A 26523-nucleotide genomic window follows, 5' to 3' on the forward strand; every position below is an offset into this window, starting at 1 on the left:
GAATGGTGGAGGAAGAACACTGCAATCAAAGCTGGCCCCATTCTTACTAGACAGCCAAACCTATGCACTTTCCAGCAGTCGTCACCATATTATAATTATGAGTGAGAACGTTGACCCATTTTCCCCTCTTTAATGACAGGATGCTGAGGTCAATAGTAATAGCCCACTACCATCCCAGCTGAAACTGGCTAATTTAGACTATGGATCAAACCTGGGGCTATCTACCATATACAGCTCAGCGACACAATTGCCTTCACCAACTGACCCCTTGGAGGCTCCAACTTCACTTAGCTTCTCAGCTTGTGTCTCTTTTTTTACCTTTAGGGTTCCAAGCGCACATAATGATTCTACGATCCTCTGGGTTGTTTTTGATGGTATCAATTACATTCTGAAGCTGATCAACTCCTTGACCAGAGTAATCTACAATCATAAAGCAAGTAAATTAATAAAAGAAAATAATTCCTCCAAAACAGTTAACCAGTTTAGGCTAGTTTTAGATTTCTCAATTTGATCCCAAAAGAAAGACCAATACACTAAAAACCTAAAATTAATTCTTTGAGATGTGGTATTGTACTGCAATATTTCCTAACCTGTATACATGTCCTTATATTCAGCCCCAAAGTGCCTCCACTGGAAGCCATAAACAGGCCCCAAATCACCCTGCTCTCGGTATGCGAATCCTTGTTTGTCCAGAAAGTCTCGCGATCCATTGGCATCCCAAATTCTAACTCCTTTTTCGGACAACTCATTAGAATTGGTTGAGCCCTGAAATAAAATTGAAAATAAAGAATGCCAAAAAAGTGAAACTCCAGGAATATTTATTTTTTTAACTAGGGCATTAAAGTCACTCCTCTGAGACAGCTTTCCAGTACCTTATCCAACTGGCCATTCTGCAGATGAGAGCCTGCAGTGCAAATGCCATCTGGTATCCAAACCGGAGGGCTACCAAGCAATTCCAAATCATGCTTTCAGTTAACCCCCAAACACATGCACTTCCCAACAGTGAACACTGGAAAGTGAGCAGCAGCAGGAATTCTGGTCACTTTCTAATTCCCAGCCAAGATTATAGCACTAAACTATATAGGCTGGAAGGTCTAATTCACAGTTTGTACTAAGTTGGCTGACTAGATGAAGCTGTGGTGCACTTGATGGTGAAATAACCTACTGGAACTGATTGTCTAGACTCACATATGAAGAATGACCACTTGAGAAGTCAGAAAAGAAACATACACTGGAAAGTAATTTTGAAAATATACATTGCTTACTTAAGAAAATATTTAAGGTCACGAGCATCTGGACTCACTTGACCTCCTCACCTGCTTCCAAACCTGGGTATCAGTTTGTCACTGACTCCATCCTACATGATTCAACTTTATCTCACCACAGGACTCCCTCCTAATGTCTATTACCTGGTTTTAACATAGCTAACTTAATCTTGCATATAATCACATCTGTGCAGTTTACATTTCCTATGCCCATTCTTGCGTGTTTTGGCTGCTGCTCATCACTTCAATTTCACCGTGTCTTTTTTAAAAAATTTCTTTTCTCTTCACCCCTCTTATCCTGTGGTCATGCCTCCCTTCCCTTCTCCCCTCTCTGGTAATCTGCCTTCCCACATTCCTATTTCAACCCTTCAGCACTCCTCAACCTTCCGACTCTCCTGTTGTTGTCCCTGGTTTGACTCCTTCAATAATTCTACAGCTTTCCTCTGTGACTGTCTTGACATACCCCGAAGGGTCGATTGAGGCACTCATCATTGCTGCCTCCTTAAGAGCAGTAACCCCAGATGCCCCACCTACTCCATCACTAACCTTCTCATTCAGCACGTCTACTGGCTGCTAATCTCACCAACCTCCTTCCCATCCCACTCACTGCTGACCCTGTGGACTTTGCCAGCGGATCAGCTAACACTGTCCCTCTCCACATTTTCCTCCAAACATCACTTTTGAATAGGGCCCTTGCCACCCATGGGCTTATAGTGAATGATTGCATCAACATCATGACCTTGACAGAAACCTGACTGAGGGGTAATGACACCTTCGCCTTACTGAAGCTCCCAATTTGGCAATACATTCCACCACTTACCTTGCCCAAATCACCATGATGGCAGTATAGCCTTATCACCAGACCACACCTTGTTCTGTCCCCCTACTCTTCTGGCAACTTCTCCTCCTTGAGCATCTCACCTTATGCCACCCCTCTTGCTTCACTTAAAACTCTTGCACTACCACCCAACCAAGTAGCATGCCAACTTTCTCACCAAGATATCTTCATTGTTTTCTCTGCCTTTGCACTGAGTGACTCTGCATCCTCAATGATTTCAACCTTCATCTCATCTGATCATACTCTCTTCTCTGAATTCACTGCCCTCCTATTCTCCCCCAATCTCTCCCTTCACAAAAACTCCTACTTGTATTCACAGCCACCTTTTGAGCTTACTTCAATTGTGTCAGAGATGAGGCCATCTGATAATTTCCTTAGACCCTCTAGTCTACACCTACATCTCCCTCCCAACCCCATTTCCTTCTGTGACCACCACTGGTAGGACGAATGCAGAGAGACAATATAAAATAAAGGGTACAATTCTAAAGGGGTGCAGGAGCAGAGAGACCTAGGTGTATGTGTGCATAAAATCATTAAAGGTAGAAAACAGGTTGAGAGCACAGTTAAAGCATACAGCTTCTGAGCCTTTATTAATAGAGGCAGAGTACAAAAATAAGGAAGTTATGCTAAGCGAAAAGCAAAATACTGCAGATACTAGAAATCTGAAATAAAAACTAAGTGCTGGAAATATTCAGCAGGTCTGGCAGCATCTGTGAAGAGAGAAACAGAGTTATGCTTCAGGTCTGTGACCATTCATCAGCATTCTGATGAAAGGTCACAGACCTGAAACATTAACTCTTTCGCTCTCCACAGATGCTGCCAGACCTGCAACTTATTCCAGCACTTAGTTTTTATTTTATCTTGAAGTTATGCTAAACTTGTATAAAACACTTGTTCGGCCTCAACTGGAACAGCGTCTAGTTCTGAACGCGACACTTTAGAAAAGATGTGAAGGCATTAGAGAGTACAGAAAAGTGTCACGGAAATAGTGCCAGGGATGAGGAAGTCCAGTTATGTAGATAGATTGGAGAAGTTGGGGCGGTTTTCTTAGAAGAGATTAAATAGAGGTATTCAAAATCATGACGGATCTGGACAGAGCAGATAGGGAAAAACTGTTCCCATTGGTGGAACGATCGAGAACAAGTGGGCACAAATTTAAGGGAATTGGCAAAAGAAGCAATAGGGACATGAGTAAAAACCTTTTCACACAGCAAGTGGTTAGAATCTGGAATGTAGTAACCGAGAGTGTGGTCGAGGCAGGTTCAGTCGAGGCATTCAAGAGGGAATTTGATTGTTATCTGAAAAGGAAGAATGTGCAGGGCTACGGGGAGTAGGTGAGGGAGTGGCACTAGGTAAATTGCTCCTTCAGAGAGCCAGCTGACATGATGGGCCGAATGGTCTCCTGTGCTGTGACAGTTCGAGATGTTAATTGCAATTGCACTTGAATTCTCAACTCTCGTGTCTTCTTTGGCCCTCTATTCATGACATTTCTGCAGCTGCTGATCTGCTCAATCACATATACCTCCATCTGTGATGCCCTTGTCCCAACAATCATTACTCTCTCTCGCACACTTGTATGGCCCTCAGCTCCACTCTATTAAGTCCAAAAGACCCAGACTTGAACGTCTATGGGCAAATAACTGGTTTAGCCATTCATCAACAGGTTTGGCTGGAGCACATAGAGCCCCATCAGGTCCCGCTCTCGTTTGCCAAAACCGCTCACTATTCCAGGATCATCTTGGAATTAAAAGATAGCCCCCGGCTTCTTTCCTCGACAGCAAACGGTCTTCTTAAACCTCTTTCCCTTGCCCCTTCAATCCTCACCGGTAAGCGTGAGGAGTTCATGGACCTACCGATTAGCTGTCTGCCACTTCCCTCCCTTCCCCAGCCCACCAGACCAAACTTCATCTAAAGTTCCCTTCTGCCTGAGCCCTGAACTCACTTCCAATGTTCCCGCCAAGTTCCACACGTGCATGGTCTCACAGCAACCTGGAAGGTACCTTGCAAGCCTTGTTCCATATTAAGTAACATAATTGTGCAAAAAAAAATTTAAAAGGTACTGCACATTGGGAAAAACTGGCTGCAGGCAACAAATTTTTTTTTTTTTTTTAAACAGGTAACATTGCTCTCAGGTTTCTCTCCTATTTCACCTCTTTCCCTCTAAGCTCATCTCATCCGTGAGATCCACCTCCTGCCTCCTCGACCCCATTCAATTCCCACTGAACTGAAAACCTTTACTTCCAGGCTCCCATTGTGGTTAACCAATATGGTTAACAGTGCTCTCTCTTTAGGTACTGTCCCTCTCTCATAGAATGTTTATGGCACAGAAAGAGGCCACTTGGCACATTGTGTCTGTGCTGGCCAAAAAAACGATCCACCCATTCTAGTCCCATCTTCCAGCATTTGGTCCATAGCCCTGCAGGTTACGGCACTTGAGGTGAATATCCAGACTTCTTTTGAATGAGTTGAGGGTTTCTGCCTCAACTACCCTTTCAGGCAGTGAGTTTCAGACCCTCAACACCCTCTGGGTGAAAACATTTTTCCTCATCTCCCCTATAATCTTTCTACCAATCACTTTAAATCTATGCCCCCTAGTCACTGACCTCTCTGCTAAGGTAAATAGGCCCTTCAACTCCACTCAATTCAGGTCCATCAAAATTTTGTACATTTAAATCAAAATCTCCCCTCAGCCTTCTCCATTCCGAGGAGGACAAACCCAGCCTATCCAATCTTTCCTCATAGCTGCATTTTTCCAGTCCTGGCAACATACTCGTAAATCTCCTCTGTATCCTCTCGAAAGTAATCACATCCTTTCTGTAATGAGGTGACCAGAACTGCACACAATAATCAAATGGTGGCCTAACCAATGATTTGTAAAGTTCCAGCATAACCTCCCTGCTCTTATATTCCATACCTCGGCTAATAAAAGGAAAGGATTGCATATGCTTCCTTAACTACCTTATTGACCTGCCCTGCTACCTTCAGGAATCTGTAGACATTCACTCCAAGGTCCCTCACTTTCTCTACACCTGTCAGTATCCTCTCATTAATCGTGTATTCCTTTGTCTTGTTTGACCTCCCCAAATGCATCACCTCACATTTCTCCAGGTTGAATTCCATTTGCCACTTTTCTGCCCATCTGTCCAGACCATCAATATCTTCCTGCAGCCTCCAGCTATCCTCCTGTCACATGCCAATCTTTGCATTGTCTGCAAACTTCTTGATCATGCCCCCTACATTTATGTCCAAATCATTAATATAGACCACAAAAAGGGGACCCACTACTGAGCCCTGCAGAATGCCACTGGAAACACATGCCACATAGCACAGGAAGTGCACTATTAAAGTTGAAGCAACTTTGCCATTCCTTTATTTATTAGTTGACCCTTTGCTGCTGCTAAAAAAAAATGTTACCAATACTAAAACACCTTAGAACTAATAAAACTGTACTAGAACTTGGTGTTTATTTTCATTATTTTATTTTATCTTCTATTTAGTTTACATTATATTTTACTTTCAAGTGTTAAGGTAGATCTATTTAAAAAATCTTAACGCTGGTATCCTAAGCAAGCTGCTAACACAGAATAGGCTCACCAGCTGTTCCCTTCTGCTTCTGTGCCTTAGTTATAAGGTAGTTACATCAATTTTCCTTCAAATCTGTCATCACCCCTCTCCTCAAAAACCCAACCCTTGACACTACCATCCTTGCAAACTACCATTGCATCTCCAACCTCCCTTTCCTCGCCAATGTCTTTGAGCGTGTTGTCTTCCAAATCTGTGCCCATCTTTGCTGAAACTCTATATTTGAAGCATTCCAATCAGGTTTCCACCCTGCCCACAGTACCAAAATGGCTCTTAAAGTCACAAATGACACCCTGTGTGACTGTGACAAAATAAAACTATCCCTCCTCGTCCTTCTTGAACTGTCTGCAGCCTGAGCCATGGTTGAACACACCATCCTCCTAAAATGCCTCTCCACCATTGTCCAGCTGGGTGGGACTGCACGCGCCAGGTTCCATTCTTAACTACTTAATCGTAGCCAGAGAACCACCTGCATTGGCTGCTCTTCCTGCTCCCACACCATTACCTCTGGTGTCCTCCAAGGACTCCTTGGGCCCTCTCCCATTTCTCATTTACATGCCACCGCTCAACAACATTCAAAAACACAAGGGTCAGTTTACACTTGTATGCTGATGACACCCAGCTCTACCTCACCACCTCTCATGACCCCTCCATTGTTTCTAAATTATCAGATTGCTAGTCCAACATCTAGTACTAGGTGGGAAGATTGAAACCATTGCCTTTGGTCTCCATTACAAACTCTGTTGCCTAACTACTGACTCCAGCTATCCTCCCTAGCAAATGTCTGAAGCTGAACCAGACTGTTCGCAACCTGACAACAGCGTTGTAACTGACCAAAATGAACTTCCGACCACATACTCATACCATCACCAAGACTGACTATTTCCACCTCCATAACACTGGCAGTCTCCATCCCTACCTCAGGTTATCTGCTGCTGAAACCCTCAACCATGCTCTTATTACCTCTAGGCTCAACTATTCCAATGCATACCGATTGGCATCCCACATTCCACCTTCTGTAAACTTGGGTCTGCTGCCCGTGTCTTTTTATTCATTTGTGGGATATGGACGTTGCTGGCTCGGCCAGCATTTATTGCCCATCACTAATTTCCCTTGAACTGAGTGGCTTGCTAGGCCATTTCAGAAGGAATTTAAGAGTCCAACCACAATGCTGTGGGTCTGAAGTCACATGTAGCCCAGACCAGGTAAGGGCAGCAGATTTTCTTCCCTTAAAGACATTAGGGAGCCAGATGGGTTTTTGCAACAATCAACAATGGTTTCATGGTTGCCTTTAGGCTAGCTTTTAATTCCAGATTTATTAATTGAATTCAAAATTCACCATCTGCCATGGTGGAATTGAACCCATGTCCCCAGAGTATTAGCCTGGGCTCTGGATTACTAGTCCAGTGACATTACCACTATGCCACCACCTCCCTACTCATACCAAGTCCTGTTCACCCATCATCTCAATGCTTGCTGACCTACATTGGTTCCCAGTTATGCAATGCCTCAATTTTAAAAACCTTAATTTTGTTTTCAAGACGGGCTCACTCCTCTATCTTAAGTCCAAGAGATAGAGACTTAAACCGCTATAGCAAACAACTGATTTGGCCATTCACTGCCAGATCTGGCTGGACCACATAAAGCACCGTCAGGTCCTGCTCTTGTCTGCCAAAACTACTCATGATTTCAGCACTATTCTGAAATGCCAAGATAACCCTGGCTTCTCTTCTACACTGCAAACTATACCCTCTCCTCCATCCTCACCAACAAGAAATGCAAGGAGCTCATGGGCTTCTTTATCACTTTGAGAACATCTGTTCAGCTGCGTCTGCCACTTCCCTCCCTTCTTCTAGCACACCAGGAAAGATTTCCCCCAATATTCACCCTTGCCTAGCCCCAACTTCACATTTCTCTAGCATCTCCCTTCATGCCCTCTGAGCACATCTAGTCCATAAGATGCACCTACTGATCCTTCAACCCTATTACCTCCAAACCACTGATAACCACCCAACTCCCCTCCCTGCCTCCATGTTAGCTGATGTTAATAGTTCGCTGTCCTCAGGTACTGTCCCCTTTTCCACCAATTTGCCATCATCACCCCTCTCCTTAAAAATACCCACTTCTGACCTCCTTGCAAACTACAACCCCATCTCCAACTTCCCTTTCGAAACCCTTGAATGTGTTGTCGCCTCCAAAATCCGTGCTGATTTTTCCCACATTTCCATGTTTTAATCCTTCCAATCGATTTCTGACATGGTACTGATACAGCCCTTTTGTAAGTCACAAATGACATCTGTGTGACTAACTGTCATATCAGTGGTGGCTCAGTTTGGCAGCACCTTCACCTCAGCCAGAAGGCTGTGGGTTGAACTGCCACTCCAGAGACTGGAGCACAAAAACTTAGGCTGCCACTCTAGTGCAGTACTAAGGGAGTGCTACACTGGCAGAGAGGCTGTCTTTCAGATTAGATGTTAAACTGAGGCCCCCTCTGCTCTCTAAGCTGGATGCAAAAGATCGCATGACACTATTTTGACGAAGAGTAGGGGAGTTATTCCTGGTGTCCTGGACAGTATTTATCCTTCAATCAACATCACCAAGAGATATTATCTGGTCATCACATTGTTGTTTGTGGGAGCTGCTGTGTGCAACTTAGCTACTGCATTTCCGACAACAATGGCTACACTTCATTGGTAGTAAAATGCTTTGGGACATTTGGAGGTTGTGAAAGGAGCTATATAAATCCAAGTCTTTCATTTTTTTTTTTAAACTATCCCTTCCTGACCTGCTTGCAGCCTTCGTTATGGTTGATCACACCATCCTATTTCAATGCCTCTCTTTATTCGTCCAGTTGGGTGGAACTGCCCTCACCTGGTCACATGCTTAATTATCCAGAAGTAGCCAAAGGATCACCTGCAGCAGCTTCTCATCCTGCTCCCACAACATAACTTCTGGAGTCCCCCAAAGATCCTTGGCCCCCTCTTCCTATTTCTCATCTACATGCTGCCCCTCAGACATACCATCCAAAAACAAGACATCAAGTTCCACAACACTCAGCACTACCTCATCGCCACTCCCATCTACCTCTCCACTGCCCCCAATTTGTCACACTACTTGTCCGACATCCAGTGCCAGGTATCAGAAATTTTCTCCAATTAAAAAGACCAAAGCCATTGTCTTTGTCCCCGCCACAAACTCTGCTCTCCAATCACCGAATCCATCCATCTCCCAGTCTGGAGGCTGAACCACACCATTTGCAATGGTGTTGTATTTGACCCGCTTCATCAAGACTGCCTGCTTCCACCTCTATATCACCAGAGTCTGCACATCTGCTGCTGAAACTCTAATCCATGCTTTTGTTACCTCTATACTATTCTAAAGCTTTCCGAGCCCGGCCCCCATTTTCCACTCTACATAAACTGCAGCTCATCCAAAATTCTGCCCTACCTTGCCCCAGGTCCTGTTCATCTATCAACCATGTGCTCGCTGAGCTACATTTGCATCCAGTCCCACAACACTTCAATTTTAAAATTCTCATCCCTTGTTCTCAACTCCCTCCATGGCTACGCAACTCCCTATCTCTGCAATCTCCTCCTCCAATCCTACAAGTCTTTAAGATATCTGCACTACTTCAATTCTGGCCACTTGTGCATCCCCCAATTTTAAACCGTTCCACAATTGGTAGCCATGCCTTCAGCTACCAAAGGACCCAAGCTCTAGAATTCCCTCCCTAAACGTTCAGACCCTCTCTCTTCCTTTAAGATGCTGGTTATAACCCTTAAGATGCTTTATAAAACCTACCTATTTGACCAAGCTTTTGGTCATCTGTGCTAATAACTCCTTATGTGGCTCAGTGTCAAATTTTGTTCAGTTACGCTCATGAAGCGCCTTAGGGCATTTTACTACATTAAAAGGTGCTATATAAATGATGTTACTTGATCTATTCATTGCTTGCATATAACAAGTGTTAGTTTTGCAAAAAAATTGCAGTTACAACTATACAACAACTTATATTTATACAGAAATAAAAACAAGAAATGCTGGAAATACTCAGCAGGTCTGGCAGCATCTGTGGAGAGAGAAGCAGAGTCCAGCATTTCTTGTTTTTATTTCAGATTTCCAGCTTTTAATATAAATATACAGCACCTTTAACGTTATAAAACCTCCAAAAGCACTTCACAGGAGTATTATAAAACAAAACAAGGCATGGAGCCACATAAGAAAAGCAAGGTAAAGAGGCAGAGATGTAGGGAGGATATTCCAGAACTTAGGGCCTAGGTAACTGATGGCACAGCCACCAATGGTGGAGTGATTAAAATCAGGGATACTCAAGATGCCAGAATTAGAGGAACGCAGATATCCCAAAAGGGTTGTGAAGGTGGAGATTACAAAAATAGGGAGCGGAGGGGCGAGGCCATGGAGGGATTTGAAAACAAAGATGGGAATTTTAAAATCAAGATGTTGCTTGGCTGGGAGCCAATATAGGTCAGCGAGCACAGGGATGATAGGTGAAAGGGACTTGGTGCAAGTTAAGACACAGGCAGCAGAGTTTTGGATGACCTCAAGTTTACAGAGGGCAGAATGTGAGACCAGTCAGGGGTGCACTGGAATAATCAAGTCTAGAGATAACGAAGACATAATTGAGGGTTTCAGCAGCAGATGAGCTGAGACAGGGGCTGCAGTCAGGTGGTTAGATGTGGAAATAGGTGGTCTTAGTGACGGCAGGAATATGCGGTGGGAAGCTCATCTTGGGATCAAATGTGACACCAAAGTTGTGAAGAGACTGGTTTAATCTCAGACTGTTGCCAGGGAGAGGGATGGAGTCAGTGGCTAGGGAATGGAGTTTGCAGCAGGAACCAAAAACAATGGCTTCAGTATTCCCAATATTTAAAGAAATTTCTGCTCATCCAGTACTGGATGTCTGATAAGCAGTCTGATATTTTAGCAAAAGTGGAGTAGAGAGAGAGAGAGACGGTGGTGTGGTAAGCTCGGTGTAGTCAGCGTACATGAAAACTAACATTGTGCTTTCAGATAATGTCACCGAGGGGCAGCATGTAGATGAGAAATAGGAGGGGCCAAGGGTAGATCCTTCGGGTCACCAAAGCTAACTGTGGTGGAGGAGGAAAAGAAGCCATCGCAAGAGATCGTCTGGTTACAATTAGACAGATAAGAATGGAACCAAGTGAGAGCTGTCCCACCCAGCTGGATAACAGTGGAGAGGGGTTGGAGAAGGATGGCAGTCAGAGTCATAGAGTTATACAGCACAGAAACAGGCCCTTCGGCCCATCATGTCCGTGCCAGCCGTCAAGAACCTATCTATTCTAATCCCATTTTCCAACACTTGGTCCGTAGCCTTGTACACTATGGCGTTTCAAGTGCTCATCTAAATACTACTTAAATGTTGAGGGTTCCTGCCTCCAACGTCTCTTCAGGCAGTGCGTTACAGATTCCAACCACCATCTGGGTGAAAAAAAATTTACTCAAATCCCCTCAACTTCCTGCCCCTTACCTTGAAGCTATGCCTCCTGGTTACTGACCCCTCCGCTAAGGAAAAACGTTTTTCCTATCTATGCCTCATAATTTTGTATACCCCAATTATGTCCCCCTCAGCCTTCTCTGCTCCAAGGAAAACAACTCTAGCCTATCCAGTCTCTCTTCAGAGCTGAAATGCTTCAGCCCAGGCAACATCCTGATGAATCTCCTCTGCATCCTCTCCAGTGCAATCACTTATAGGGTGGCGACCAGAACGGTACACAGTACTGCAGCTGTGGCCTAACTAGCGTTTTATACAGCTCCATCATAACTTCCCTGCTCTTATATGCTATGCCTCGGCTGATAAAGGCAAGTATCCCATATGCCTTCCTAACCACATTAACTACCCATGCTGCCGCCTTCAGTGAACTATGGACAAGTACACCAAGGTTCCCCGAGTCTCTGTACTTCTGAGGGTCCTACCAGCCATTGTATATTCCCTTGCCTTGTTAGTCCTCCCGAAATGCATCACCTCACATTTCTCAGGATTAAATTTCATTTGCCACTGCCCTGCACATTTTACCAGCCCATCTATAATCGTCCTGTAATCTAAGGCTTTCTTCCTCACTATTTACAACACCAATTTTCGTGTCATCTGCAAACTTACTGATCAAACCCCCTATATTCACGTCTAAATCATTCATGTACACTACAAACAGCAAGGGTCCCAGCACCAATCCCTACAGTGCACCACTGGTCACAGTCTTCCAATCGCAAAACCAACCCTTGACCATCACCCTCTGCATCCTGCCACTAAGCCAATTTTGGATCCAATTTGCCAAATTGCCCTGGATCCCATGGGCTCTTACCTTCTTGACTAATTTCCCATGCAGGACCTCATCAAAAGCCTTATTGAAGTCCACGTAGACTACACCAACTGCTTTACCCTCATTTACACATCTAGTCACCTCTTCGAAAGATTCAATCAAGTTTGTTAGGCATGATCTACCCCTGACAAAGCCATGCTGACTATCCTTGATTAATCCGTGCCTCTCCAAGTGAAGATTAATCTATTCCCTCAGAATTTTTTCCAATAGTTTCCCTACCACTGATGTTAGGCTCATCGGCCTGTAATTACCTGGTTTATCCCTGCTACCCTTCTTGAATAATGGTACCACATTTGCTATCCTCCAGTCCTCTGGCACCTCTCCTGTGGCCAGAGAGGATTTGAAAATTTGTGTCCGAGCCCCTGCCATCTCCTCCCTTGCCTCACATAACAGCTTGGGATACATTTCTTCTGGGCCTGGGGATTTATCCACTTTTAAGCCCGCTAAAACTGTTAATACCTCCTCTCTTTCAATGCTAATTTGTTCGAGTATGTCACGATCCCCCTCCCTGATCTCTACACCTACATCGTCATTCTTTATAGTGAACACAGATGAAAAGTAATTGTTTAAAACTTCACCTACGTCCTCAGGCCCCACACAGATTACCACTTTGGTCCCTAATGGGCCCTACTCTTTCCCTGGTTATCCTCTTACCCTTAATATACTTATAAAACATCTTGGGATTTTCCTTTATCTTGCCCGCCAGTGTTTTCTCATGCCCCCTCTTCGCTCTCCTACTTAAAAAAAAATTGTAAGTACCCCCTACACTGTCTATACTCCTCTCGGGCCTCTGCTGTTTTTAGCCCTCTGAATCTGCCATAAGCCTCCTTTTTTTTTCTCTTTATCCAATCCTCTATATTCCTTGACATCCAGGGTTCCCTGGACTGGTTGGTCCTACCCTTCACCTTTACCGGAAAATATTGGCCCTGAACACACAATTCCCTTTTTGAATGACTCCCACTGGTCTGATGTAGACTTTCCCAGTCCACCTTGACCAGACCCTGTTTTATCATATTGAAATCAGCCTTCCCCCAATTCAGTACCTCTATTTCCGGTCCATCCTTGTCCTTTTCCATAACTACCTTAAATCTTAGAGTTATGGTCACTATCCCAGAAATGCTCCCCCACGAACACTTCTACCACTTGTCCGGCCTCATTCCCTAGGATTAGGTCCTAGGATTGTGGTCAACCACGTCAAGGGCTGCAGGCAGGTCATAAGGGACAAGAAGGAATAGTTTACCTTTGTCGCAGTCACATAGGATGTCATTTGTGAATTTAATAAGAGCTGTTAGGGTACTATAGCAGGGTCAGAAACCTGATTGGAGGGATTCAAACATAGAGTTGACAACACATTCAAGGACTGGAGAGGAAAAGGAGGTTGGAGATAGGACAATAGTTTGCAAGGACGGTGGAGTCATGGGTTGGGTTTTTGATGAGAAGGGTGATGATGGCAGATTCGAAGGGGAAGGACAACACCTGATGAGAGAGAGAACTGTTAACAACATGGGCTAACATGCGGACCAAGAGGGGATGTTGAGTGATCAGCAATTTAGTGGGAAGAAGATCGAGGAAGCAGGAGATGGGTTTCGTTGGCAAGATGAGCTCAGGAGAGGGCATGAGGGAAGATAGGAGAGAAACTAGAGAAAGATGCAAGTTCAGGGCTAGAGCAAGGGGGGGGGGGGGGGAAGTCTTAGAGAAGGTTTGGCCAGGTAGACTAGAGGAAGGGAGGGCTGTGGCAGAAGCAGCTGATCAGATGCTCTCAATCTTAGTGATAAAGAAGTCCGTGAATTCTTCACACTTACTGCTGGAGGGGAGGGTGACGGGGACAGGGGAGAGGGGTTTATGAAGGCAGTTTGCAGGAGAGAAAAGCAGCCAGTGGCATTTTTGAATTCCAGGATGATCCTGGAATAGAATAATAATAATTACACTTCAGTACACTTTTATTCCATTTTTGAGGGATACAGGGATACAAACCTCAATTAAATAAAGATATTGTAGTTATTTTGATATATCTAATTAAAGGATATCACAAGATAATGCTATTTATCCAGTTATTGCTACAGCATATTTAGGAACTTCTGTAAAATATGCTCAGAAAACTGCAATGGGTACCTTAATAAACCACAACAGCTCTTCTAGAATTCCTTTCCAGAATACTCGTTTAGTAGTGAGGAGGGGAAAGGAATCTGAAAAAAAAAAAGACAACTTTGTAAACAGCATGCAGAATAATGTAACTTAGTACTCGTTGATTAAACTCCTGTATCTTGGGTTGGAGCAGCAAGGCCACTTCCTATATTGCTCACTGATCACGGAATGGCTTCACTGCCAATTTAGCCAGCCCTTCCACAAAAAAGTGAGGAAAAAAAAAACCAACAGCACTCATGGGTGGGTCCTTGACTTGTAAGCATTACGGCCAGTGAAAATGCGAACATATTTTTAAGAGCAGTCACAAAATTCTGTTGCGTAAGCACCTGTATTTCACTGCTACAGGTGCCATTTCGAGTCCAACTTGACATCTGCAGGGGCATGAACACTTCTGGTGCCTACAGCTCCAGACGTCATTTTGGTAAGGGTGGTCGCGCAGGTCCTGGGCGAAAACATTGGAAGTATGCAGATCATGACAGTCAGTCAGTATGTAACATTAATCCGACACCAGCAGTGCCACTTTTGACCTGAATGCTCCAGCTAATGTCCTCCCAGACCTCATAAAGCTGAACAAGTGTTCACCAGCAGCAAGGACCTCAGCAGTGCTATTTAAAGGGATAAACTACTTTCAGGTTAGCTGCCGATTGATTTCTACTGGCTACTGATGAGTTAGTAAAAGTGTTTGGTAGTTTGGACTGCTATCTAAAGTTGCTGAAATCTATAGGGAGTGGTGTAGTACATGGTTAAAAATCTTGGTTCTGACTTTGCTTCGACCATTTGCTCTCACGCCTGGGTGTAATAATTTTTATCCTTTTAGCCTACTGCCACGACAGCAACACAGAAGAAGCCAAGGCGCTGGGGTGAAGAGCTCTCAAAAGGAAGCCAGATCTGCCTTAGGTCTTCAGGAAGCAATTCTCTTATCCCATCCTCAGCTAGGAACAATGTATCAGACGTCTCCGCTTCAACAAAAGGAGGTGCTCACTGAAATCTGCCATCTATTGCAATTCAAACTGCAGCCTCTGGAGCAAAGCAAGGACAGAATTACCAGCAGCTGTGAAGGCGACTGTGGCCATGAACTTGTGTGTCGGGCTCCTTCCAGCTGATATTTACAACATCTCCCAGTTCACCATCCGCTCTCACATAAAGGAAGGCCACGAAGGATCTGTATGCCAAGAGCTGAATATATTTCATTCTCTCAGCGAGAGGAGACAAAACAAGCACCTAGCTTTACCAGGATTGCAGACTGACCCATCGTACCACTGGCTGCACTCACAAGTCACTTTGCAGGCATGCATGTCAATTTTGAGATGTACCACGACCAGAAGGTATTTTACTCCTTTAATGCCCAACTGGCTTGTGACCTTAGGTCAGCACATCACACAGGTCAATACTCAGTATCCTAGCAGCAGACATGACTTTTTCATTCTACAGTCCGCTGTGCCATCTGCATTTGAACCACCGTGACAAATCAAGGATAGTCAGCATGGCTTTGTCAGGGGGACATCATGTCTAACAAATTTGATTGAATTTTTCGAGGAGGTGGCTAAAGGTGTAGATGAGGGTAAAGCAGTTGATGTAGTCTACATGGACTTCAGTAAGGCTTCTGATAAGGTCCCACATGGGAGATTGGTCAAGAAGGCAAGAGCCCATGGGATCCAGGGCAATTTGGCAAATCGTATCCAAAATTGGCTTGGTGGTAGGAGGCAGAAGGTGATGGTTGCTTTTGTGATTGGAAGCCTGTGACCAGTGGTGTACCGCAGGGATCGGGTGCTGGGAATCTTGCTGTTTGTAGTGTACATTAATGATTTAAACATGAATATAGGCACAGTGGCGCAGTGGTTAGCACCGCAGCCTCACAGCCCCAGCGACCCAGGTTCGGTTCTGGGTACTGCCTGCGCCGAGTTTGTAAGTTCTCTTTGTGACCGCATGGGTTTCCGCCAGGTGCTCCGGCTTCCTCCCACATGCCAAAGACTTGCAGGTTGATAGGCAAATTGGCCATTGTAAATTGCCCCTAGTGTAGGTAGGTGGTAGGAGAATTGAGGGAAGGTGGGGATGTGGTAGGGAATATGGGATTAATGTAGGATTAGTATAAATGGGTGGTCGATGGTCGGCACAGACTCGGTGGGCCAAAGGGCCTGCTTCAGTGCTGTATCTCTGACTCTATAACATAGAAGGCTACGGGCCAAATGCTGGAAAATGGAATTCGAATAGATAGGTGCTTAATGGCCAGCATAGAGACGATGGGCCGAAAGCCTGTTTCTGTGCTGTATAACTCTATGACTTTGAGAAGGTGGCTACTGGGTGACAAGGCTGATCCACTGACCATCTGGCTCATGACTCTGGTGCAAAACCCACGAACATGCAGTCAGCATCAAAATAACAAAAGCCATGCTGCCACATGAAATGCCACCAAGCAGACCACAGGGGTTCTTAAGCAATACTTCTGCTGCCTGGACTATTCTAGAGGATCCCGAGCACGTGTCACAATTTGACAGTCTGCTACATTCTGCGCAAGTGCCATCAGCCCTTTCTGGCCAGGCTGTGATGAGCTCATCTGGCTACAGCACCAAAAAACACAATGCCAATTCCCCAATTCAGCAACAGTCCCACACCCTACCCGCCCCTCTGTTACTGACCATCACAGCTTACGCACGCACAGTTTGAACTGGTGCAGCAGCTAGCTGAACTTGCATGACTTCAGTCTGAGCTTTCACAGCAGCATCCAGGCGTTGGCTGGCTTCTGCTTCAATACAAGCAGAGACATTGGCCATCAGATGCTGCATGATGGTTGGGGTGGCAACTGGGCTAATGGAGTTGGCCACACTCACCTGTTGAAAAAGATAATCTGTGCAAAGTTGGTGCTGGATTCCTCCATGCTCCTTGAAAGGTGAGCAGTCCCTGTCATGGCTGTGACCCACTTGTGACCCGTGTCTCACCATGTATAGATCCCACCACAAAGCTACTCTCTAAAGTACACAAAGTGTCATCAGCTGAGCTGGTGGCTGTGTCTATGAGAGCAAGTGGTGCTGTTTCATCATCACTATTCTCCTGCTCTTCCAGCACGGCCTGGCCAGGTCACAGATCTTGGTTATCTGAAAAGGAGAAAGGCACAAAAGTAGGGTTGTGGTGCTATGGGGGAACAGGTACATGCTTACACTATCTGCAGCTTGTAAATCAGAAGAGATTGTCAGATGAAGTAGAAGTGGGATGTGAGAAAGAGGATTTTCAATGGTTTCTGCCCCACTGCTGGTCACAGTCTGTCATTGCCACTCAAATGATGGCAAGCACCATCTCCGCCAAACGTATAAGGACATACACATTGTGTGCCTGTCCCCTAACAGTTAGCTCCTACTGCCTCCAGTTATGCATCAACGTATCCTGCAAGAGAGAGGTATGTCAGTGAACGTGGTACAATGTGTTTAGGTGATGTGACTACCATCATGGCTGAATAGCTGGCAATATGTGCGAGCTGTGAGATGAGAGTGTGAGAGTGAGGTGCAGCAAATGAACGTTAGGTGAGAGTTGTGATTTTCAGGGATCGTTGGTAGGTGACTGACGGGGGTGTGGTGCATTGAGCAGTGTGAGGCTAGTGGGGCAGTTGACCTTGACCAGTCCTATGAGGTAATTGAACTTCTTGCAGCACTGCGTCCAGGTCCTCGGGGCTGCTCTCCTGACATTGACCACCATAGCAGCTATCTGCTCAGAGTCTGTCTGGAGGGCCTCCTGCAGATGGACGGTATCTCTCCTCTTCTGCACTTCTTCAACCAAGGCCGCTGGTGCAGCACCAGAAAATCTTGAAGCCCGCTCTCTGCATGCTGTGGGATCAGTGTTCTTCTTGCTCACACTCTCTTCTACAACCAGTTCTGCCACTTGCCAGCCAGAAAGAACCTTCCTTGTGAAGTGTGCAATCCAGCTGTAAATAATACAAGCTGGTGCTAACCTCTCACGATTTTGTGTCTCATTCATGCATGCAGCCACTCAACAGCGGACTTGGTGCTGGCTGCACAAAGAAATCTTTTAAATGAGCAGGCAGCACGACACTGGTATGCTGCCTGCATCGGAATCAACGGGCACAGGTTGATTCCGCATAGTGATCTCCATGCCTGTTTTGGGCCTTATACAATATACCTAGGCTGCGATGTTTTAAGATTCTAACCACTAGTTACTCCTAGCAGAAAACATCTGATAAAGGATAGTGGTTAGCACCGCAGCCTCACAGCTGCAGAGACCCGGGTTCAATTCTGGGTACTGCCTGTGCGGAGTTTGCAAGTTCTCCCTGTGACCGCGTGGGTTTTCGCCGGGTGCTCCGGTTTCCTCCCACTGCCAAAGACTTGCAGGTGATAGGTAAATTGGCCATTGTAAATTGCCCCTAGTGTAGGTAGGTGGTAGGGAATATGGGATTACTGTAGGGTTAGTATAAATGGGTGGTTCTTGGTCAGCACAGACTCGGTGGGCCGAAGGGACTGTTTCAGTGCTGTATCTCTAAATATTAATATAAAAAAATATATATAAATATAAAAAATATAAGAGGGCCAATTATGCAGACCATTGACACTGGCATCTGCAGATTTGCAAGGAGCACACAATATTGTATACGCTCAAATAACAGGCAGTCAAATCCAGCATTTTACAAAAAAAAGTCTTGTATGATTAAACAGGAATACAGAATGGAGTAAAGCTTTATTTTAATAAGCTGTCTGAAAACAGGATGGAGATGCTGAAAAAGGCTGCAAAGCTGGCTCAAGGTATGTTCATTTAGATTACCATAAATATCACCGACATTATCCCATTTATAGAAGCAACTTTAAAAAAAGTGAAACATGAACCCCCCCCACTCCCCTTAACATATAGTCTGTAGCTACCCTGAAGGTATCTGGTTATCTGTGAAAATCCTTTAATGTGATTTGTACAGTCTGACATCACTAACTCCACACTGTGAATGCCCAATAAAGAACTCTTCAACATTTGTAGTACCACTGCACAGTGTTAGAGGGGAAATTCTCACCAGAGAGATCGCTTGATCTTTCAGCAAGTCTTACTTCCTGGTCAGTAGTGACGTCCTTGCTTCCCCACTGACCACAAAATCCGGACTCATGTTTATTTATTTTTTTTAATTCCAGACTTGCCTGCTATCCTACGACACCAAAAATAACAGATCCACCATCTTTAATGTTCATTATTTTGGTTACCATTTTTCCTGAAATTGCTAGTTTTTTTTCAAAATTGTTACAACTTAGACAAATACTTCTCATTCACTGTAAAAACTCCAGTTCAACAGGTAAACTCACTCCATATTAACTTAGAAATTATTTTTGTTAAATATCCAATTTCACATATCTCGATTGTGATCCAAAGTAAGAGATCAGATGAAACTTTCACATGGCTCAATGCTTGCATTCTTGGCCGTCATGGGTTCAAGCCCCACTCCACAGACTTGAGCACGTGATCTCACCTGACACTCCAATGCAGTATTAAGGGAAAGCACCTTGGTTGGAAATATCATCTTTCGGATGACATGTAAAAGTGAGGTCCCATCTTCCTTCTCAGGTGGGTGTTTAATAGGGTGATCACACTTACTAAACTGAATCCGGGGACACAAGGTCAGAGCACAGCATCTACATGCACATAAACATACATTTAGCCATGTTCAACCTCCGATTGGCACCATTCTCATTAGATTGAGGGACTGAAGTACCGAGCCCTGTCTGCTAGGTTAGAGAAAGACACTAAAACCCCTCCACTCCATGCAACAAGGCACCCTCATCGTAACCTGTCCTCAGGTTGCAGCCAATGCAGAACACCGCCAATGTGGATCGGGCACAAACACAGCCACCCCCTGGCCAACACTCACCACCACCCCCCACTGTCCTTTCCCTGGTCCAAATCAAAGCCAATCCAGTCAAAGCAATTCAGCAGAAAAACTATGACCTGCCTTTTGATTCGTCCATCATTGCCAATCGGCAGAGCATCTGTCAGGCCCTGTTAATTGGACCGTCTGAATCAGAGTTCGGCTGTGGATTAATGCAAGCTACAGTTGAGATGAATGGAGCTTATTTAAATAAAATGGCAGCTAGAGCATTCAGGGATGAATTTTGTGAACCAGGGACACTTCCGGGGTTCTTGATTGCTCGGAATATTGTACCTCATCCAGGACAGCCTCCAGAAAATAGGGATGTGTGGTCACCTTCATATAAAAAAGTCCCAAACAACTTGCATTTATATAGGGTCTTTAAATAAAACATCCCAAGGCACTTTACAGGAGGAAAATAAAAACAAACAAGCCACAAAAGGAGCCATCAGGTCAGATGACCAAAAGCTTGGTCAAAGAGGTAGGTTTTAAGGAGTGTCATAAAAGAAGAAATCGAGGTGGAGAGAGATGCAAGGAGGGTATTCTAGAGCTTGGCACCTAGGCAAATGACAGCATGGCCAACAATGGAGCAAATAAAATCAGGGATGCACAAGAAGCCAGAATAAGAGGAATGCAGAACTCTTGGAGGGTTGTGGGGCTGCAGGAGATTACAGAGATTGGGGCAAGGACATGGAGGGATTTGAAAACAAGGACGAGAATCTTAAAATTAAGACGTTGCCTGACCGGGAGCCAATGTAAGCCAGCGAGCACAGGGGCGATAGGGGAAGAGACTTGGTGCAACTTTAGACGTGGGCAGCAGCATTTTGGATGACTGCACCTTTACGGAGAGTAAAATGTGCGATGCCAGCCAGGAATAGTCAAGTCTATTGGCAACAAAGGCACGAATGAGGGTTTCAGCAGATGAGCTGAGATGGGGTGAAGTCCGGTGATGTTAGAGGTGGAAGTGGATGGCCTTAGTAATGGCACAAAATGAGGTCGGAGGTCCATCTCGGGGTCAAATGCAACAGCAAGGTTGCGAACAGACTGGCTTAATCTCAGACTGCTGGCAGGGAGCGGGATGGAGTTGGTAGCTATTCAAGGAGCAGGGGTATTTTATCTCTTAAACAGGATCAGTAACATTGTTTAATTGGTAATGTTCTCATTGTGGAACATTGCAGTGCGCTGCATTTCCCTAGATTATAAAGGGCACCAACTTCATTTTAGATCTTTCTTTGGCCTCCTTATCTCGAGAGACAATGGGTAAGCGCCTGGAGGTGGTCAGTGGTGTGTGGAGCAGCGCCTGGAGTGGCTATAAAGGCCAATTCTAGAGTGACAGGCTCTTCCACAGGTGCTGCAGAGAAATTTGTTTGTCGGGGCTGTTACACAGTTGGCTCTCCCCTTGCGCCTCTGTCTTTTTTCCTGCCAACTACAAAGTCTCTTCGACTCGCCACACTTTAGCCCCGCCTTTATGGCTGCCCGCCAGCTCTGGCAAACGCTGGCAACTGACTCCCATGACTTGTGATCAATGTCACAGGACTTCATGTCGCGTTTGCAGATGTCTTTAAAGCGGAGACATGGACGGCCGGTGGGTCTGATACCAGTGGCGAGCTCGCTGTACAATGTGTCTTTGAGGATCCTGCCATCTTCCATGCGGCTCACATAGCCAAGCTTTAGATCTACAAAAGCAAAATACTGTGGATGCTAGAAAACAGAAACAAAAACAGAAAATGCTGGAAACACTCAGCAGGTCAGGCAGTATCTGTGGAGAGACAAAAAGAGTTAACGTTTCAGGTCTGTGTGACCTTTCAGAACCGATCTAAGGTCACACAGACCTGAAATGTTAATAAAAGCAAAATATTGCAGATGCTAGAAAACTGAAACAAAAACAAAGTGCTGGAAATACTCAGCAGGTCTGATAGCAGCGGTGGAGAGAGAAACAGAGTTAACGTTTTGAATCGGATATGACTTCAATAGAACCACAGGAAGGTAGAAATGTGATAGGTTTTTATGCTGTTCAAAAGGGGGTGGAAGGAGAGGAAAAACAAAAAGTCGGTCATAGGGTAGAGGGCGCGAGAGATTAAATGACAAAGATGTTATGGAATAAAAGACAAAGGGAGTGGCAATAGTTATAGTAAAAGATAAAGCATTTGTCCAGACAGAATGTTAATGGCAAAATAATGAACAGCTCTGTCCAAAAGCAAAAACATGAAAAACAAGTTTAATACCAGCATATGGAGAAAAAAAAAACGCAATCAAACATGGTCTGAAATTGTTAAACTCAATGTTGAATGCAGAAGGCTGTAAAGTGTTGACCTGAAAGTTCCTCGAGCTTGTATTCAGCTGCACTGGAACACTGCAGCAGGCTGAAGACAGAAACGTGGGCATGAGAACAAGATGAATTAAAATAGCAAGCAACTGGCAGTTAGGGGTGATGCTTGCGGACTGAGTGGATGTGTTCCGCAGAGCAGTCATACAACCTGCGGTCTCCTCTACACTAGGGAGACCAAATGCATTGTGAGCGGCAAACACAATATATTGAATTGAAAGTACAAGTAAATCACTGCTTCACCTGGAAGGAGTGCTTGGGGCCTTGGATGGTGAGAGAGGAGATATTACACCTTCTGCGATTTTTTTTTTCTATTCGTTCATGGGATGTAGGCGTCACTAGCTAGCCCAGCAGCTATTGTCCATCCCTAATTTCCCTTGAGAAGGTGGTGGTGAACTGCCTTCTCGAACCACTACAGTCCATGTGGGGTAGCTAAACCAACAGTGCTGTAAGGAAGTTCCAGGATTTTGACTAGACAGTGAAGGAACGGCGATATAGTTCCAAGTCAGGATGGTGGAGAGACTTGGAGGGAAACTTGCAGGAGGTGGTGTTCCCATGCATTTGCTGCCCTTGTCCTTCTAGTTGGTAGAGGTCGCAGGTTTGGAAGGTGCTGTCTAAGGAGCCTTGGTACATTGCTGCAGTGCATCTTGTAGATGGTACACACTGCTGCCACTGAGTCGGTGGTGGAGGGAGTGAATGTTTGTGGATGGGATGCCAATCAAGCAGGCTGCTTTGTCCTGGATGGTGTCGAGCTTCTTGAGTGTTGTTGGAGCTGCACCCATCCAGGCAAGTGGAGAGTACTCCATCACACTCCTGACTTGCACCTTGTAGATGGTGGACAGGCTTTGGGGAGTCAGGAGGTGAGTTACTCACCGCAGGATGCCTAGCCTCTGACCTGCTCTTGTAACCACGGTATTTATATGGCTACTCCAGTTCAGTTTCTGCTCAATAGTAGCCCCTAGGATGCTGATAGTGGGGGATTCAGCAATGGTAATGCCATCGAGTGTCAAGGGGAGATGGTTAGATTCTCTCTTGTTGGAGATGGTCATTGCCTGGCACTTGTGTGGCGTGAATGGTACTTGCCACTCATCAGCCCAAGCCTGGATATTGTCCAGGTCTTGCTGCATTTCGACACGGACTGCTTCAGTATCTGAGGAGTCGCGAATGGTGCTGAACATTGTACAATCATGAGCGAACATCCCCACTTCTGACATATTGATTGAAGAAAGGTCATTGATGAAGCAGCTGAAGATGGTTGGGCCTAGGACACTACCCTGAGGAACTCCTGCAGTGATGTCCTGGAGCTCAGATGATTGACCTCCAACAACCACAACCATCTTCCTTTGCGCTAGGTATGACTCCAGCCAGCGGAGGGTTTTCCCCGATTCCCATTGACTTCAGTTTTGCTAGGACTCCTCGAAGCCATACTCCATCAAATGCTGCCTTGATGTCAAGGGCAGTCACTCACCTCACAGAGTTCAGTTCTTTTACCCATGTTTGAACCATGGCTGTAATGAGGTCAGGAGCTGAGTGGCCCTGGCCGAACCCAAACTGAGCGTCACTGAGCAGGTTATTGCTAAGCAAGTGCCGCTTGATGGCACTGTTGATGACACCTTCCATCACTTTACTGATGATCGAGAATAGACTGATGGGGCGGTAATTGGCCGGGTTGGACATGTCCTGCTTTTTGTGTACAGGACATACCTGGGCAATTTTCCACATTGCCGGGTAGATGCCAGCATTGTAGCTGTACTGGAACAGCTTGGCTTGGGGCACGGCAAGTTCTGGATGCATCCAGGCAAGTGGAGAGTATTCCATCACAAGCCCGACTTGTGCCTTGTAGATGGTGGGCAGGCTTTGGGGAGTCAGGAGGTGACTTACTTGCCACTGTTCAGTTTCAGGTTGCATGGGACGATGCCGTGGGAAGGGGATGAGGGAAGAGTGGACAACGGTGTTGCACAGGGAACTTTCCCTTTGGAATGCTGATAGGGGAGGGGAAGATTTGTTTGGTGCTGACATCATGCTGAAGGTGGCAGAAATGGCAGAGGATGATCCTTTGGATGTGGAGGCTGGTGGGATGGAAAGTGAGGACAAGGGCAGCACAGTGGTTCGCACCGCAGCCGCACAGCTCCAGCGACCGGGGTTCAATTCTGGGTACTACCTGTGTGGAGTTTGCAAGTTCTCCCTGTGTCTGCGTGAGTTTTCGCTAGGTGCTCCGGTTTCCTCCCACAGCCAAAGACTTGCAGGTTGATAGATAAATTGGCCATTATAAATTGCCTCTAGTATAGGTAGGTGGTGGGGATGTGGTAGGAATATGGGATTAGTATAAATGGGTGGTTGATGGTCAGCACAGACTCGGTGGGCCGAAGGGCCTGTTTCAGTGCTGTATCTATAAAAAAATAAATAAATAAATGAAAACCCTGTCACAGTTCTGGGGTGGAGGGGGAAGGGGTGAGGGCAGAAGTGCAGGAAATGGGTCAGACACAGTTGAAAGGGCCCTGTGCAGGGGAACCCTCAGTTGAAGAAAACAAAAAGACATATCAGAAGCGCTGTTGTGGAAGGTTGCATCATCACAACAGGTGCAACAGTGTAGCTTTTCTACTACTTTCAGGATTCAACTTAATCCAACAAGGGTGATTTATCCATGACTACAACAAACCACTATGGGTACAGGTTATAAGTATAGTAGATTTATTAAGTAGTTCACATTCAGTGCCAAGTAATACTTAAAGACAATAGTCACAGTCTGTCCCTAGAACCTCAGCAGTAGTCCTCCGAATGGCTGTGACTTGGTCTCTCTTTCCCTTGCTGTGTTCAGTTGACTGAAGATTCTCTTCTTTTTTTCTCTGGGTTTTTCATACTGCTTCTCATATTCAAAAGCTGTTCTTTTATACCCTTTATCTCCTTTAAGTCTACGTGGCAATTGAATCCTCTGGGCTAACTCACTCATTCTGTTTAAATTTATACTTAAATTTTCTGTTATCACTTTGTTCCATTTTCTTGCAACTTAGCAATCCCTTATCCAGAAACTTCATACAAACAGTTGTTACATGAGTGCCAGCAATGTCTTTTACTCTGGTGAGAATATATCTTAGAAACTTTAAACCTTGTTTTAATTGCAACTTAATGTTCTATTATTATGCTAGTTTCAAACATACCACTACACTTTTTCTATATTTTTTGTTTTTCACTACCAGTTTTTTTTTAAATAACCTTGGCTTGCTTCTCAGCCTCAAACCATGTTTAACTGAGCTTACAGTTACTTTAATATTTTAAAGCATTACTACTTCTAATTAAGCTTATACATTTTAAGACATTACACCAAGCAGTGAATTACCTTACAACAGAGACGGAGAAACTGGTAGAATGGAATGGAGTCCTTACAGGAGACGTTAATTGTTTTTCTTTCCACAAATGCTGCCTCACCTGCTGAGTGCTTCCAACATTTCTATTTTTGTTACACTTTAGAAATCTTAGGCTGTGAGAGACGGGCTGTGGTGGGGGGTGAAAGGTGCGATATAAAGGCGGTAAGTGGTTATTTTTTCTTTATCCATTTATAGATTAAAAATTAACGCAACAATTTCACATTAACTTTGCATCGCACTCAGCACTCGTTCAGCCGAAAAACGACATTTCTCAATGAAAACTTCCACAGGCCGTGGTATCAAGGCCCAGACCAGCATGTCCCCTCACTCCAGTCTGTCACAACAGGTTACTCACCCCTCAGATTATAGCGAGCCTGCAGCCCGAACACCGAGATGGTGCCTGTCCCAGTCCGGTCATCCTTCTGGGAACCCGTTTCCAGAATATTCTGGATATGCTGCAAGTACTGGTACTCATCGCTTTGTCTCTGCATCTCTATCGTTGCACCAGAACAACCCCTAACAAACCTTTCCCGCTTTCTGCTCCTACAAACTCAAGCAGCCTCTCTGCCATTGGTTATTTGTCCAATCCACTGCCGGCTTTCTCCTCGACGTCCAATCCGCTGCCGGCTCTTCCCCCGACGTCCAATCCGCTGCCGGCTGTCCCCGCGAAGTCCAATTCGCTGCCGCCTCTTCCCTCGACGTCCAATCCGCTGCCGGCTCTCTCCTCGACGTCCAATTCGCTGCCGGCTCTCTCCTCGACGTCCAATTCGCTGCCGGCTCTCTCCTCGACGTCCA

General features: G+C 45.3%; 1 protein-coding gene across 1 annotated transcript in view; it reads right to left on the reverse strand.

Annotated features, from left to right (window-relative positions):
• tyms (thymidylate synthetase) overlaps nt 1-26315 on the reverse strand; it is a 42793-nt gene extending 16478 nt beyond the window's left edge. Inside the window, exons 1-4 of the mRNA XM_068031710.1 lie at nt 26084-26315; nt 14157-14230; nt 591-765; nt 319-420 (exon numbers count right to left, since the gene is read on the reverse strand). Of these exons, the coding sequence (XP_067887811.1) occupies nt 319-420; nt 591-765; nt 14157-14230; nt 26084-26219 (487 nt within the window). The 5' untranslated portion in view covers nt 26220-26315. The remainder of the gene's footprint in view (nt 1-318; nt 421-590; nt 766-14156; nt 14231-26083) is intronic.
• Between the last annotated feature and the right edge of the window lie 208 nt (nt 26316-26523).

This window comes from Heterodontus francisci, chromosome 5 (assembly GCF_036365525.1).
Source record: "Heterodontus francisci isolate sHetFra1 chromosome 5, sHetFra1.hap1, whole genome shotgun sequence".
In the NCBI taxonomy this organism is placed as follows: Eukaryota; Metazoa; Chordata; class Chondrichthyes; order Heterodontiformes; family Heterodontidae; genus Heterodontus; species Heterodontus francisci.